The 17,747-nt window shown below is 31.8% G+C and overlaps 1 protein-coding gene across 1 annotated transcript; it reads right to left on the minus strand.

Annotated features, from left to right (window-relative positions):
• Positions 1 to 1,345: 1,345 nt before the first annotated feature.
• On the minus strand, positions 1,346 to 11,196 carry LOC113867462 (ABC transporter B family member 19). Its single transcript, XM_027502814.1, has 10 exons — positions 10,634 to 11,196; positions 10,446 to 10,500; positions 9,819 to 9,994; positions 9,370 to 9,570; positions 8,375 to 8,634; positions 7,967 to 8,283; positions 7,510 to 7,733; positions 6,569 to 7,388; positions 5,896 to 6,137; positions 1,346 to 2,557 (listed from the first exon to the last, which is right to left on the minus strand). Exons 1-10 carry the CDS (start codon positions 10,877 to 10,879, stop codon positions 1,349 to 1,351), a joined length of 3,750 nt encoding a protein of 1,249 aa, XP_027358615.1. The 5' UTR covers positions 10,880 to 11,196; the 3' UTR covers positions 1,346 to 1,348.
• Between the last annotated feature and the right edge of the window lie 6,551 nt (positions 11,197 to 17,747).

The raw sequence follows: 17,747 nt of genomic DNA on the forward strand, positions 1-17,747 counted from the left end.
AAATTGTTTTCCATAGCACATTATGATAAAACCTTAGCCATCTGACATAGAAGAGTTCTTCACTCGTTTTTTGTGAGATACGTTGGTATATCCAAGTCAAATAATGAATTCAAACTTCTTTCACACATTCACATGAATCTTATAAAAATATGCTATAATATGTTGCATCATTATATAACTAGGATCCATTTTCTCAATCCTCTAAAATTTTAGGAGAAACACCAAGCACATAATTCATCAGTACTTAACATGCAATGCACACAGTCTGCAGGCACATATATAATTGAGCTCACTCTGATGCGATGCATCAATCATGCCAACAGCCAAATGTCATTTGAAAATCTGTTCCCACCCTATTTGATATCTATTTTTCTCACACATTATTTTCTCTATTTCTCCTGCTCATGGCCATGGATTTGTCTTCACCACACCCTCACCTCAAACACAACTTTTCCTCTTATCAAACTGACAATGCATTGGAACTGGAAATGTTTATAGGACCTTAAAGGGGCCAAGCTCTCTTGTAGCTTTCTCTATTTACTTTTGGTGGCAGACCAAGTACACATATGAATGGTAGCATCCTTTTCAGTGAAGGTTACAAGTCAGTCTGATCCATGTGATAAAGGGTAAAGGGTGTGTCCTTGGTTAGCTGAAGTTGTCTATGGGCCATACATACATATTCCCCCAAAATCTTAGAGCGGAAAGAGATAAAAGGTTCTCTCAATTGTAGTTAATTGTAGTGTGATAAAGTTCCCTTCATGTTCAATGAGTGGCCGGAGAGGGAAATCCTTCTAGACAGCATCAAGTGGGGTCATTGTGAAGATTTTAAGCACTAAATAAAATGTTTCACCCATCCCTCATTTACAATAATTCATACCATCTGCCTCAACTGATTGTGTCTCCATTTTGTTTGAAAGAGATAAGTACTCCTCTCATTGTTCTTTGATTTCCAACAATGCCACTAGTCCTCTTAGAGGGTCCCATAGAAAAAGGGATGTTTATGTTTAATTGAGGAAAGATCATGTTAACAAACACATGCAAGGAGAAAAAGCAAAGGGCAATAGCAACACTATGGAGCTGTATTATAGTAATAGGTAGGTAGAGAAAAAGCTAAAGAAGACCAGATAGATAACATGCTTATGCACCATTGATATGTGATTAATATAATACTAGATTGATACCCCATTGGAAATAGAGCACTTTGTCCTCAAGGTACAAAACCTCATATCCCACATATCTACATCTAAAAAAAAGAAAATCAAAGCATGAGGTTAATGGGACCCAAACATAATTAATTATCAACCCACAAGGTCATATTTATCAAATTAAAAATCCCTCTCTCTCTCTCTCATATGTGATGATTTTGTAGCTGTAAGAGTCTAGAATATGCTCCCTCAGGCCTGCTCACAAGTTCAGCATGGCTACCTTGCTCTACAATGCGCCCATCTTGAACCACTCCAATGCTATCAACCCCTCTAATTGTTGACAAACGATGAGCCACAAGCACTGTGGTGCGACCCCTCATTAGCCTCTCCAAGGCTTCTTGTAGGACACACTCAGACTCAGCATCAAGTGCACTTGTAGCCTCATCAAGTAGAAGAATTGTGGGGTCCTTTAGCACAGCCCTTGCAATAGCAATCCTTTGCTTTTGACCACCTGATAGTTGCACACCTCTCTCACCAACAGGTGTCTTGTAACCCTCAGGCAAACTACTCACAAATGCATGCACATTGGCTGCACGTGCCGCCTCAATCACCTCAGCTTCAGTTGCTCCATCTTTCCCATATGCAATGTTGTCAAAAATGCTTGCTGCAAATAGTGCAGGCTCTTGCTGCACCAATCCTATCTTAAGCCTCAAAGACTTCAAATTCAACTTCCTTATGTCCTTTCCATCCACCATCACTTTACCAGCAATAGGGTCATAGAACCTCTCTATCAATGCAATAACTGAACTCTTCCCCGAACCGCTTGCTCCCACAAGTGCTTGGCTTTGACCTGCACGGATTCTAAGGTTGAGATCCTTAAACACCATCACATCAGGCCTAGAAGGGTAAGCAAAATCAACATGCCTAAGCTCAATCTCCCCACGAAACGATTCAACCGGCTCAGCATCGGGATCATCAGGGTCAATTCTTGTTGAGCGGTCAAGAATTGAGAACACTGAGCCAACAGCTTCACCACCTCGGACAATCTCTGGCGCAAGGCTCACAGTTTCTGCCACCGAGTTTGCCGTGATCACAAGGACCACAAACACCTTGATGACCTTCGAGAAGGTTGAAGCACCTTTGCTCACCAAGTGTGCACCGTACCATAGAATGAGAGCCTCAGAGGCATAGAGGGCAAGCTGAGAGAGGCCGAACAAGAGGCCAGAAGTTTGGCTCCGACGCAGGCTGCGATGCTGAGGGACACGGAGCTCATGGCAAAAGACAGACAACATCTTGTTTTGAGCATTGAATGCTGCAACAGTTCTGATGTTGCTCACTCCCTCGCCTGCTATCATACTTGTCTTTGCATGAGCCTTGGCTGTGTCTCCAGCAAACCCTTTAAGAGATAGTTGCTGTAGAATCCAAAGACACATTGTAACATCCATTGTTAGCACTTAATCCACAGCATAACATTACAAACCAAGTTACAAAAGTAGAGTTTTGATTTGCGGAATTTTCTAACTTCTGAAGTAAATTATAACTATAAATAAATCCTAGTTCAATAAACAAGAATACCAAAACTGCATAACTGAAAATACTTAGACTTGTTTTCATTCTATTTTTACTGCATACAAATCTTTGAAAAAGATAAAATTTAGTAATAATAATATCATTTTGATAATTACTTGTGAAAACAAATAAATCATAGGGCAATATACCCTTAATTTTTCTGTTTCATTAATATCAGCCCTTTTTACTAATTTTAAACATAAGAAATAGTAATTTTATTTTAAGGTAAACATTTTTAACCTTTTGCAATTTTTAGGTAATAAATATTCACATCTTTAATTAAATTTGATCACTTTTAAATTATTAAAATCAATTCTTTTTTGTTTCTTTTTTCATGTTAAGTAAGAATAATTTGGAGGGAATTCTTCACACCATGAACCTACGATACTTGTTTCTAGCCTACTAAATGCATGAAAAGGAAGAGTCACACTCACACCCTTAACTGCAAGCATAACGGTAACTTTAATAGTTGAAGGCGTGACAAAGGAATTTTGGTAATTTCAGTAATTGCTGTATTCATTTTGGGTAAAAGGGTTCAATGGGGGGTGAATAAATCCACCAAAACCCACTGAAAAGAACTAAAAGGGTGGGACCCACATGAGAGAGATTGTTCATGTTACATGGACACCTACTAACAATAAGGTACATGTGTCTGACCAATCAGTCTATTTTCTTGCCCTGTGCCTATAGCATGCGCAGAATGTAGAACATTACCCCATTCAGGATAAACTCACAAGTGATTGTTACTATTAATTTGAAAATGATGCATGTAAATATGATTTCTTTTTTCAGGGGTTTAATTATAAAGGTAATATAAGTGCTAAGTGGGACAGATATAAGAGAAATTTTATGTTACTTAGCATTAATTTAATTTTTAATATTGATTTATTGAAAGTGTAAAGTGACTGATTACTATATCTGTTGAAAAAATTATTGAAACTTTTCCTGCAAACGAGACACGTTCCCTGTTTGGTAGTATTGTAAAAAAATTTAAATTTACTTTTGTCAAAGTTTTTTTAAAAAATATTTGCATGCTTTTCCATGGGAATCATCAACACAAAAGCAAAAGAAAGAATCATAACACCTTTTTAGCTTTTACGTCGTGCGGGATAATTCCTGTGCACAACCATTTTACTCATCCTTAAATTCAAAAAAGAAAAATTTATATTTGTACACAAACTGATACGAAAATAAAAACTATTCTGAATCGAAATTTAATTTTTGAAAATAGAATATAAAAAAATATACTTATTTTTTATTTTAAAAAGAGAAAACTCTTTTTAAAAATGCAAACAAACATATATCTTCTGCAACTTTATTTTCATAAGATAAATGTATAATACAATTAGAAAAAATTGTGGTTTAAAAGGAAAAGTCCCAGAGTTAGAGCAAATAACATAACCCAAAAAGTTGGAACTTAATGTTAAAATTTTATTGAAGAAGAACTCAAACTTCGATGATAAAATATATTGTATGTGATAGAGAATATATAGATAATATTTAAGGGGAAAAAACAGATAATATAGTGGGACTATAGATTAATCTATATAAATTAAACTATTTCTAATTTTGTATCCAAATCTACCACAACAAAGAACTAGATTGGAATAGAGTTGTGATGGAACAAAAAGTTTTGTACCCCAAAAGCAATATAGAAAGTGCATGTGACTATCTCCAGAATAATTTACATGCATGTCCTAAACAGCTGAGATTTATCCATACAGAGCTGAAGCATGTAACTGCAGAAAGTCCCCCATGGTCTCACGTGCATGGTCAAATTTTCCAATGGTTAAAAAACACACGAATGTTTCACACTTCACCCATATATCCTCAGTCAAAAAATATATAATATAATCAAACAGTTCTCACTTTAAAAATGTACTTAAAAATGCAAACTTGAAATTATCCATACATTTTTTAAAATCTTAATTGTTTAAATAAACTAAAAAAGTATATTTATTATTTTGATTTAACTAAATGTTTTCAGGTTTATATATATGATCACATGTCTAGGACCTGAAAAAGACTGAAAACTATCACGGGTGGGAAATGGGAAGCCAAAAACAAAGTTCAGATTCCTAGACAAATTAAAGGTTTGGGGTTTGTAGGAAAATATGAATAAGAAAATGATATAATAAAGTTTCCTCTTCCGGAACCCAAAAAAATAATTAAAAAAAGAGATGCAGGTTCTGCAAGGATTTTTTTTTTCCTAGCATGAATACCAATGAAGGGCTTAGTTTTCTGACACTGAATCAAATTAAAAAATAAATCCATAGACAGTTGGCAAAGATATCACAAGCCATAGTAAATTAATAATATAATAGTATATTGTATAGTATTATTTCAAAAAGAAAACTTTGAACTGCAGAAAGACCACTCTAGTGTATGTGACATAGAAGTTGATGGTCAGGTTAGGAATCTATGCACATATTACAATAAAATTTTCATCGGCATTAATGAGCTTTTAATATGCCAATTTATGAGTTTATTTCTCAGAAGTTAATGCACTGGACTTGGAAGGAAGCACGTGCAGCGCTCAACTAAGGGTGGGTCTTTGTTGTTTCAGCTTTTGTCGTTTAATGGCAGCTTGTTAGTGAGGAAAGATTCTCACAATTTAAAAGGGCAAGTGTAAGGAAGGATCTAACGCTAGTGATATGAATCTGAGGTTAAAATCTAGTGTTACCCCCTGACCCCACCACTACCTAGTCTCAGGTCAACTCATGCAAATATCAAGACAATTTTGTAACTTCATTTTTTTTCTTTAAAATGGAAATAACTCCATATTTGGATGAAGATATGAACATTTTTTTATGCCATCATCAGGTAATGACAATTTCTTACCATTAAATTTCTTAAATCAAATAACTTGAAAGAGTGTGTGTCTGTTGTCACTTTTAAATTATTATTGTCACTCTCATTTAAACAATTTTTATACAAAATTAAAGTTATATTAATAAGATTATTCTATATAAAAATAATAATATACACATTAATGACATTTTTTTAATTCTATAACATAATAGCAATATGTTACATATTACTTAAGTTCTGACATATAATATGTTGTGAAGTAGAAAAACATTAATATAGTGTGGAATTTATAATATAATTTAAGAACATGATGAAAAATATATATAAGTGAATTTTTACTAGAAAAATGAGGTGAGGGTGGGAGTTGTACCTGAGCGAAATTGGCTAGAACAAGAAGAGGGAAGGTTGCCAAGATGAGCAAGGAAACCCTCCATTCAACAATGAAAGCAACTATAAAAGAAGTAAGGAGAGATGTCATGTTCTGCAATATCACTGATATCCTCTCAGCAATAGCAGACTTCACATCAGCTGCATCAGTGGCAAGCCTAGCTGCAACAAGGCTTGAGTTGTGCTCCTCCTCATCGAACCATCCAACTTCATTCCTCAAAATAGCTACCAAAGTACAAGTACCAAAATTAAGTGTTTATTTCATTTAATTTATTTAAAAAAACAATTGAGAAAAATTTATTTTCCAAAAATAATCATTTTACAAAGAGGTGCAAGTCTTAGTATTTGAAAACACATTAAAAAACTGCTAAACATAGATCCAACGTAAAAACACAATATTTGGTTCAACTTATTTTGAAGAATTTTTTATTTTTTGCCAATTTCTTGAGACAATTTTTAAAAAACAAGCTACCATTTAAAATATATATATATATATATATATATATATATATTTATTTTTTATTTTTTATTTTTTTCAAACATGCCCTTGAGCATTATTTTGAAATTAGTGTTGGAAGAGAATGTAAGATTAAGGTAAAGTAGAGAATCACACACACTAACACAGAAAAGAAAAATATAAATAAAAAAAACCATACCGGCAAGCATCATTCTTCTAACCCTTGTGGTGAGGTTTTCTCCCATGATACTAAAAAAGTAATGTTGTATCAAATATGCACCAACTGCATAAAGACCAGCACCGATGTATATGAAGACATACTCCTTAGTCTTCCTCTCCATGGATGCATAATTTTTAAAGTAAAAGACCTCAATCATGTTGCTCATAACAATAGCAAAGGTTGGGCCAATGAATCCAGAAAGAACAGAACCAACGGCTCCCATGATTGAGTAAGGCCATTCAGGAGCATTCAACTTGAGTAACCTAAAGAAATATCCATCAGGGGCAGGGTTCTTCTTATCTGTTTCAGCATTTGATATCATCTCAATGCGGCCATCAGCTCCAGTGCTGTACTGGTAGCTCAAGTTCCTCAAGCTTCCGGACCGAAGGCTTAAGGATTTAGTTGACAATGAATGGCTCAACCGTGACGAGCGTGTCCGGCGAGTTGATGGGTTGGAGAAATCTCTATTTCCAACCATTTCTTGGAACCGAATTAGCGAAGCATAGGTTCCGGCCTTGGCAATGAGTTCTTCATGAGTTCCTGTCTCAACAACTTGTCCTTGTTGTATCACTGCAATCGTATCAACATTCCTTATCGTTGATAACCGATGAGCAACAACTACCGTTGTTCTTCCAACCATGAGCCTGTCTAGTGCCTCTTGAACAATGCTTTCGGACCCTGCATCAAGAGCACTAGTTGCTTCATCCAAAAGAAGGATCTTTGGGTTCTTCAACATAGCTCTGGCAATTGCAATTCTCTGCTTTTGGCCACCAGATAATTGAACTCCTCGCTCTCCTACCTGATAGAAACATAGCACATTGATTTACACACCCTTGATTAGTACTAAATGATCAATTAGAAGCCAAAAAAATGGTACAATTTAGTTATGCTTGAAGAATGGTAGCATTAGTATTACCCACCTGAGTGTTATAGCCATTAGGAAGCAAGGTGATAAAACTATGAGCATTTGCAGCAGAAGCAGCAGCTTCCACTTCAGCCATTGTTGCATCAGATTTTCCATAGAGTATATTCTCAAGAATGGTAGTTGCAAAGAGTGCAGGTTCTTGATTCACCAACCCAATTTGATCGCGTAACCATGTTAGCTTTAGGGTCTTAATGTCCACATTATCAAGCAGAACCTGACCTGCTTGGCCATTTCAAAATGATCAGCATAGTTGCTCATTCAAGAATCAAAACTAGCTATCTTCACAAGGAAAAGTTTTTCAGCCTTCCATATGGTTTTTTTTCCCCAGATTTGTTTATTTTCCAGATAAAAATAAGGGAAAACTTTCAAATTAGGAGTAGCCTAGGTATACTAGGTGCCTACAAGAGTACTAAAAATTTACTCCATCAGAAGAGCAAAGGGTGTTTAGTCACCTTCATTTGGATCATAGAACCTTTCTATCAAGGAAACAACGGTGCTCTTTCCAGATCCACTACCACCAACAACCGCAACAGTTTTTCCAGCAGAGAAAAAGATCGAGAAATTCCGGAAGATAATCACGTCCGGCCTTGATGGATAGCTGAAGGTGACATCTTTAAATTCAATGTTGCCATTAACCTCTGACAAGCACTTGCCCTCCAAAGGATCTTCCACTATGGTAGGTTTCTGCTTGATGATTTCCATCAATTTGTATCCAGCCGCTTTGCCTTTGCTAAAAGCGCCTAAATTTGAAAACGACTGACCCAAACTCCTGTTGAAGCAAACAAACATGTCAAGATCAAAAGGATGGCACGATGTCATTAACACAGAATCATCAAAAAGTTTTCAAATTAGGCTCTCACATGCCACCAACAATGGCAGAGAAAATAGCTGTGAATGCCTTGCCTCCATCAGTTTGTCCATTCCTAATAAAAACTCCAGCATACCAGAAAACAAGTGCCCAAGACATGCAAGCAATACCATATGTGCAACCTAAGCCCAAACCTTTAGCCATTCCTGCCTTGTATCCAAGCTTCAATGTGTTTTGTATTGCATCAGAATAAGAATTCAAAGCCTTGCTCTCACCGACATAAGAGTAAACAGTTCGAACTTGAGCAATGGCCTGTACAAATTGCACATAATTAAGATTAACTAGTCCATACACTAATGTCACATTTTTTTTATGGAGCCAATGATTATGCAAAGGACAAGATCTTAGCAATGAAAAGAGGAAGCAATTTCAGGCAAAGTTTAAATTTCCTTTCATGTACTTAATTGTAAGCAAGGACTATAGTTGGCACTATAGCAACACACTACACCATCATCATCATCATGACCATGCTTTTTGATTATTTTACTCATGAAAAAGAAAAGCTAGGAACCTTCATGAGTGCACCACACGACAAGACATCATTTAATAGGTTAAACAATCACTGGACTTAAAACAAGGCGCAAATTCATATGGAAGTAGAGCATGCGTTCCCTGTACTCAAAAGTAGGAGGATCAAAAGCTTTTCTCCACCCAGAAGCATATAAAAAAGGTTTTAAAAAAGTAGAAAAAAATATAGAACAAACACAGAACCAACTCAACTCAACCCAACATTGTTTAAAGAAAAAAGTTAACATCAGCCATTAACACCAATGTTGAGCAATTAAAAGTGGTAGGTTTTTTTTTTTTTAACTAAGAAAAAATTTATAAATATAAAAAATAGAACTCTTCTTATACTTTAAATTAGCAAGCCTATTTTTTAAATGAACATTTATTATTTGTTGCTTCCATAAATAGAAACATGATCAATAATGTTCATGCACATGATGTTTATGTTTATTTTAACTTCCAACCATGAATCAACCTCACCTGTTCAGCTATTATGCCAGCATTTGCATATGATTCACGACTCTTCGATGTTAGGCCAGTGAGTGTGTAAGCATACAAGCCACCAGCAAAAGCAATGCCTGGAATCACTGCAACACTTAGAAGTGCTAGCCTCCATGCTGACACAAAACCAACCACTAGACCCGCCAGAAAAGTTGATAAATAATGTATGAAGTTCCCCACCTACACATTCCCACAATCACAAAAATCGTTAAACCAACAAACATCACCATGAAAATTTATTAAACTGCAACATCAACTGTGTGATTGTGTCTCCGGCGCACGTTAAGCCTTTATGCTAACGTGCGCCACTTTGCTCTATGATCATATATGGGTCCCACTTTAATGGATATGAACTACCCACAAGACAATGGTTTCTAGATGTTGTTTTTTCACATAATAGAGGAAAAATAAAGGCAGATTCAAAGCACCTTCTCACTAATAGCATCTTGAACTAGAAGGGTGTCCGTAGAGACACTGAACACAATATCTCCTGTTCTTGCATCTGTGTCAAAGAAACCGACGTCTTGTTTAAGCACTGCTTCTAAGTACTTTTTTCTTAGTGTGCTCACTTGCCTCTCCCCAGTGTACATCCAGCATGCAATTTCTGGTACAAAAAAATCATCACAAAATAATTAAATAAAAATTAAGAAATAGTGTAGCAAAAAAAATTTTTGGATTTTTTTTATTGATGTAACAATTTTGATACATGGTAGAATTGGTTCAATTATTATTAATTTGGGTGATAGAAATGGGTAACAATCATTAATGTTAATACATGATAAAGATGATAGATTATGTTAGGCAGGAAAATCTAAAGTGGTGAGATTGACAAGTGAAGGAAGAAAAGCACGAGCATGTCTTTGTTGACAGAACACGTGGGATGGATGTGAAGTAGCTAAAACAACAAGAGTCACACACAAAGTCTTAGGAGCAATGGTCCAACAAGTGTGCTTGATCTTCTTCACAAATGAGGACCCAAGATAGAAAGAGTAAAAGAAGGTTGAAAAGTTAAAATTTAGAAGGAACAAAAAATGAAAATTAAGTAATTAACATACCTGCATAGGATGATATGCAAACAACAAGACCAAGGTACACAAAATAGAGAGCATACTGCAATGATGATCATGGAAAAAAGGTTAGAAAAAAGAAACATTAGATCCCAGATCTGAGATTATGTTACTAATGAGAAAATTTGGTGTTTTCTGAGAATTTCGAGCGAAGTGGGGGCATTTATTAAATTAACCTTTGACACTTCTTCTGTCATTTTCTTCAAGTCCATTTGGTTCTTGCCAAAACCATTAACCATTTCACCGAAGAGGAGGAAGAAAACAGGCATGGATGAGCCATGAACAATGGCTCCTATGCTACCAGAAATCATTAGCATCCAGTCATACTTGTCTGCAAAGGAAAAAAGCTTGTAAAAGGGTAAAGTTTGCTCCTTCTTCTTCTCTGCCTCGGGCAATGCTTTAGGCTCAGCAACTTCAGCCATGTGAACAAGTAACAACAACACACACCCCAACTACAAAACACAGTGTTTTGAAGTGAGAAAACCGAAAGGGTGGCAAAAAAATGGGATTTTTAGAGTGACTCGTGGCTTAATGCCATGAAAGAAGAGATCTAAGGGTAGTGGGGGATGTAACTTTTTCTGGGCATTGAATGGAAGAGATCTGAAACAACCCCTTTTGCTATATATATTAGTGTATATGTGTGTGTCTTGTTTGAAGAGTCAATATCGTTTTTTGGTTTTGGTTTTGATGAACTCGATACACTGAACTTGGTATGTGTAACTTGGTTTGACGAAGAAGAGCAAAGAGAGAGTGAGTGAGTGTGTTGTTTGACAGTGGTCAAAGGAAGTGGAGAGAAGAACATGAGTTTGGGAAGAGAGAGAGGTGTGAGATGTGATTTTATACTGTGAAGCGGTTTGGTTTAACTGTGGTTGTAAATTGTAGCATATGAGATCAATCAAGGTTAGGTGATAATGCCACTAAGGAATCAAGTGAATAGTGTCATGGGGTTTTGTGCTCTCTCTGTGTAACTGTAACTGTGTATGCTTTTTATTTTAATTAATAGCCAAAACTTATAATAGTAATAATATTTTTTTAATTCATGCACCATAATAAAAAGTTAAATAATATTTTTAATTTATAAAATTGCACGAAATAATATATATATATATATATAATTTGATTAAAAATTATAAAAAATAAATTCAAATTAATAAATTATTATTATTATATTATAATTTTAGAAAATTCGTTATATATAACTTATTTTGTATAATGTTAGTAAGATTTAAAAATCTTAATAATGATGATAATAATAAATATATATTATCAAAGGTTAATGTTGATGAAAATTTTTTAAGTTAATAAAAATTAAATGTGATCTTAAAAATAGTTTAGTTATATTTTTCATATATCTTTAATTTTTATAATTTTTAATGATTAAAATAGGCATTTGTTAATTTTTTAAGAAATATAATATTTTTTATTTTTTTAGAAATCAGTTAATATTCACTGAATTTCAAATAAAAAACCATTAGTTATTTATTCATTTTTAATTTTAAATTTTATTACCATCATAAATGAAAAGGTATAATCATGTTATAATTGTATATACTAAAAAATTGGGAGGGGGGACGATTTACTTCTCTCTTCCTTGCTTTTTAATTTATTATATTTTGACTCAAGTCAAAATTACATTTAATGTTACATTTATGAAATATACAATTTATTTATTTATTTTAAGTGATGAGGTCATTTAATAGTGTTTATTTATTCAAAATTTTATTGAAAATGTCAATAACTTGTATGTAATATACGAATAAAAATAAAGTATATTATTTCAATGCTTTTTAATATTACACGTAATATATGAAAGGAAGAGGATTAAATGATTTTGACTTTTATTTTAAAAAAATATTAAATTTAAAAAGGTAGATTGAATATTGAAATGTAAGATATCACCTTTTTATTTTAAAAATGTTAGAAATTATTTAATTAATAAAATTAATGTCAATATTCTTATTCTTTACCTTCTATACTCCTTTACTTCAATCTTACCTCAGCATTTGTTAAATTAGTTGAATTCACGTGTTTTATATTAAGCTCTAAATCATATATTTAGAGTTTGTTTAATTTTAAATTAAATAAAAAAACTTTCAAAAAAAAATTATTTTTAACTATTTTTTATAATAACTTGTGTATTATAAGTTTATTTAAATAGATATTAATAAGTTATATTCATGACTCGCGCCCATCTTTTACCAGGAGGTAATCAATTTTTCTTTTACAATATTTTAAGAAGAAAAAATTATGTTTAGTCATTAAACAGAATACTTATAAATAACTTACATTTACTTTGTTTGAATTTGTAACTTGTTAGGTGTTTTAATATTTCTAATGCAAGTGTCAATGTTTATTACTTTCCACAATATTACATATAAGTAAAAAAAAAATATCCTTTTATTAAAAAATTCATTTTAATTAACAAATCTTTTATATTATCTCAATATTGTAATTTTTATATCATATTTTTAAAATGAAAAATAAAGTTATAAATAAACATTTTTTATAAAGAAAAAACAGAAAAATAAATTACAATAAACATGTTTATTTAATTCAGTTAAAAAAATTAAAATGATAGATCTATAATTTATTCAAAATAACATAAATTTAAGCATTGCAAGAAGATAACTACAAATTGTCGGTAATTTAATGATATCACTTTACTTTACAACTATTTTATAATTTTTTACATTTAAAGAAGTACTAGACTAACTTTTTGTATATTTTCTCAAAAAATTATATTATTGTAACCTTTTTTAAAAAATTATATAGAACTAACAAATAACAAATGGATTATGCACCGCTAAGAAAAGTATTTTATAATTTTATAGTCAGATTTCTCTTGCACTGTGCAAGTATTTTTAAATAAATAAATAAATAAAAATAAAGTAGTTAATATCGAGGAAGAGAAAAATATCCCTTTATATCCCTGGAAATAGTTACATAAAAAGGTATAAAAATAATAAATAATAAACTTTAACATAATTACACACTTTTTTATTTATATTCAAAAAATTTTAATATAATTTATTTATTTTATAACTTTTTTCAATTAAAATTATAAACTATATCATCTACTATTTTTACGGATAAAATTATAACAAATCTTCATCCAACACACATTTACCAAAATCCTAAGTACATTCATAGGCTATATTGTTGTAATGAGTGAATATAAATTAAATTATCATATTTATATATTTTTTTCTTTTTTCTTCAAATTTGTTAATGAAGGATTTGAATTAATAATTCGCTATAGTTTATTATTTTCATATAATGTCTCACATTTCTTCATTTATTTAATAATTTTCCTTTTATTTTTTTAATTCTAAGACAATTATTCTTTGTTATAAAATTCATCAATTAATGTGATTTTTTTCAACATGTTAAAAAATAACTTTTTTTAACTAATTTTTCTTTAATTTTCTCATCTTTAAGCCCCACCTCTCACTCTAGAATGACCACCATAATGAATAAATGACTTTTTTGACAAACACTTTAATAAGATTCAACAACTCTTATTTATATTTGCAAAATTTTAACATAATTTTATTATTTTATAAAATTTATTTAATAAAATTATAAATAATTTTATTTATAATTTCTGGACAAATAAAACTACAAACCGTTATTTGACACACAATTATCTAAACTCCAAATAAACCTAAATTCATACAAAATAAATTCACATATTTATAATAATATTTTTATAATATTACTCTTAATAACCAAACATTCAATTGAAGAATATTATGTAATTATTCATTTTCTTTACTAGTCTATATTAATTAATGTATAAAGAAGATAATCCCTCATCAAATAGCAATAAGTATGATGGAGGGGTAGTTTCACTGTCATGGCCCAAAACACCTCTTCTATCATTTGAAAACAATCTTCATGTTTTACTTTTTTGGTTCAATTTTTGTCTATCAAGAATGCTACTCTTCCATCATATTAAGATTGTCACTAAAACAAATTTAAAAAATAAAAGAAAAAGTTTTGTCCTCATCTGTAATAGGATTTTTGTGGTCCCAAGTTGAAATGCAAATTTATGTCGCTTGCATAAATGATCATCACAAGCATTCAGAGGAGAGAACAATCATTTCACATACCAAACTCTGTGTTTATCAGTACACATAAAAATGGAGTAAGCTTTCCTCATTTGCAGCGGTCAAAAATTCAACCCAAAAAATTTCATTTTCAAGTACTTCCTCTGTCCTCACATTTTTTTAATACCAGAAAACATGACAAATTGCCCAAATATTTAACAAAGATATTTCACATCACCATAAAAATTCCCATTTTTATTGCACGTATTTCTATAATTGATGCTGCATCCACAACAATTCTGAACTAAGATCACAAATATCTCAACCAGTTCAAATCTTTGAATTTATTTCACATGAAATTTAACTGAGATCAACGACTGAGCAGTAAATTTGTTTCTAATAGCCAGTTTTTAAGATTTTTTTCAGATACATAATTATTATTTTATTTATTGTGAGATGTATGTCAATAAAAAATATACCATTTAATCATATAAACAGATATATTCATTCATTTAATATATATCATATTAACTTAACTATTTAATATTATATATATATATATATATATATATGTTTATTTATTATAACTAGGACAAAAAATGATATACCCTCCGCTTCGTTTAAGATGAAGTTCTTAAAAAAAACAGTGAAAAGAAGATCTTCCAGTCAGGTACTTTATTATTATTATTTTCATTTATGAAGAAAATTGCTTTCGAATTTTTAAAAATAAAAGAGCTCATAATCTGTGTAAATATAAGGAGCACAATAATTTAAATGAATATCTCTATGAGTAGAAAACATCAGGTTAGAAATTAAAAAAATGAAAATAAAGGTTTGGATTAAAACCTTGTAATATTTTTCAAAATGGGTCAAAGAGAATGTCAAAGGTAGAGATGGGTGGAAGTATAATTTTATTATGGGATAAACTTGCTTGCTTGACCAATTGTCTACCTTTTTTAATTCATAAAATCTTGGTCTCTTATAGTTTCCAAAGAGATAAAAAAGAAAGCTTTAGGTCAAAAAAAATTGAAAAGGGAATGTTATGTTGTAGTAGGAGTAGTTAGAATGGCAAAATCAAGTTAGCACACTTTGCACCAATGATCCTAACCATAGCCTAAAATCTCACACGAGCTATGCTTGTCACCATCACAACACTTTGGAAGTAACAAAATGTCCATTAGTAAGCCTACAAATATATTCCTCTCACTTTACCAAGTCACATCCAAAGGCCTATCTGAAGCACTTTTGCATTCCATCAATCACAGTGCCTATATATATGGGCTTCCAATGAAGGATTTCGGTCCAGTGGACCCAATTCAATGTCATGGGTTCATTCTAGTCATGTTTATTGAGTACTTCAAATTCAAGCAAGGCCTAGTCTACAACTCTGGTCCTATACGTAGCATTTTCATTTTAAAATAAAAAAAGGGGTGGAGTAAAATTAATCAGAACTTAAAAAATTTATACTATTCAAAATAATTAGTTTTTAACTATCAATTATACATTATCTTATTTTCTTCTATTCTTGATTACATATATGGGATGTAATAACTTCCAATGTAAAATTCTCTAACTATTTTAAGTTGTTTCAAAATATTTTTTTAACTCTAATCATAGATTTCAGATAATTAATGACAGACACTAAACGATAAATCCATGTGACTAGCCTTAGCATCTTTCTAGAAAACACAGCATGTTACCTTATCATTCCATAATCTCACCACCCAAGTTTCAACCAAGGTCCACTGGAAAAGGTTTCGAAGCACAGCTATGTTGTGATCATACTATCAGCATTTTTTTTTAATATGTGACTAAGGAATATAAATAAATAAATTCTGTTAACACTGTAATATTTAATAATATTAATTATATTAAAATATATCATATAGTTTTTAAATAAAACTAACTATATGTAAATTTTTACTGTTAAAAATTCATTCTAAAAAATTAACTAAATGATATGCTGAGATATAATTTTCATCTTAATCCACTAACATGACCACAACAACAACCAAAAAAAGTGTCCTCTAGCTAACAAATCATTACCATTTAATCACCAAGTCCATTAAGCAATGAAAAAGAAATTATAAAATACATAGATGCTTAATGCTAACAGCCTCAGAAATTGAGGTCACACATAAACGGGAATTGGTCGGGTGGTTCTTCAACAGTCAAGTGTACTTGTATATGGTTCTTGGGACCTCTATTGCTCAAAAGTCTAGGAATAGTTGTTTATAGTCACAAATGTAATGAAACAAAGCCCAATATAGTTTTGAAATTTGTTAAGGAAAATATGTGATAGAAATTGATGAAGTGGCTTTCGCTGTGTTGTAGCCCCTTTTGGGAACACGGGATCCGTTTTGGTGAGCTAATTTAGTCTTTGTATATATATTACTAACACCATATACGTAATGCAGCATGTGACATGCTTTTCTTAATTACGATTCTGTTTTGTCCTTTAAATCCTAATAACATATTGTCCTAGCTTATAGATGCCGAATTGCCTTATCTCTAGCTAATCTCATTATTCAATTGTCTTTGCTTCATATGATTAATAATGAGCATGCATTTCAATGGTCAATTGAAGGCTTAAAATTGTAGACTCAAGGTACAAAGTTGTGGACCACCCACACTTTGGACTCTAGGGTCCTCCTTTCTATAAACTAGTTGCACTTATATTAAGTAGATGCAATTGAAATATAATATATAACATTATAGTAGCTGTAAGTGTTCTTTCCCGTCTTAAGCACAATAATTAATTAAAGATCTTTGATGTGATAATCCTTAAGTTCAAATAGGTAGAATCATCTCAGCGGCTAAGATTAAATGATTTATTGCTTTCCCTTTTATTTAAACATGGAAGCACAAGGAGGGGGGGGGGGGGGGTCAAATACCACATACTACAAATCATTCAAACTCTTCAATTATTTACCCACTACTACTAATTTATTATTACTTGCTTTTGCTTACTCATTCAGGACACCATGAAAAATGTACAATCCCTCTGTCCCATATGCTCTAATTGTGCTTGATTTACATCATGCATTTTGCCTTACTTTCCATTTTCTTTGTTTCATTATCTTGACTGATTCCATTTTACACATTCAGTTTAAGAAATAAAGGCTGTCTTCTACTTTAAAATGGGTGTCCCTACAAGAGTATCAAAATGTTACTTTCCTAGTCTTTCTAACTTGTTCCATAAGTTTGTGGTCCTAATATACAATGTTTAAGTGCTATATAT

Source organism: Abrus precatorius, unplaced genomic scaffold (genome assembly GCF_003935025.1).
Source record: "Abrus precatorius isolate BTA unplaced genomic scaffold, Abrus_2018 Scaffold5, whole genome shotgun sequence".
Taxonomy (NCBI): Eukaryota; Viridiplantae; Streptophyta; class Magnoliopsida; order Fabales; family Fabaceae; genus Abrus; species Abrus precatorius.

What these genes read in the sequence shown, in the direction of transcription:
- LOC113867462 (XM_027502814.1), bottom strand. Translation starts at nt 10,879, where the DNA reads ATGGCTGAAGTTGCTGAGCCTAAAGCATTGCCCGAGGCAGAGAAGAAG. An exon ending in TGACAGAAGAAGTGTCAAAG is followed by an intron (nt 10,501 to 10,633) that starts GTTAATTTAATA and finishes TCATCATTGCAG; the next exon opens with TATGCTCTCTATTTTGTGTA. An exon ending in AAGATGCTATTAGTGAGAAG is followed by an intron (nt 9,571 to 9,818) that starts GTGCTTTGAATC and finishes GGGAATGTGTAG; the next exon opens with GTGGGGAACTTCATACATTA.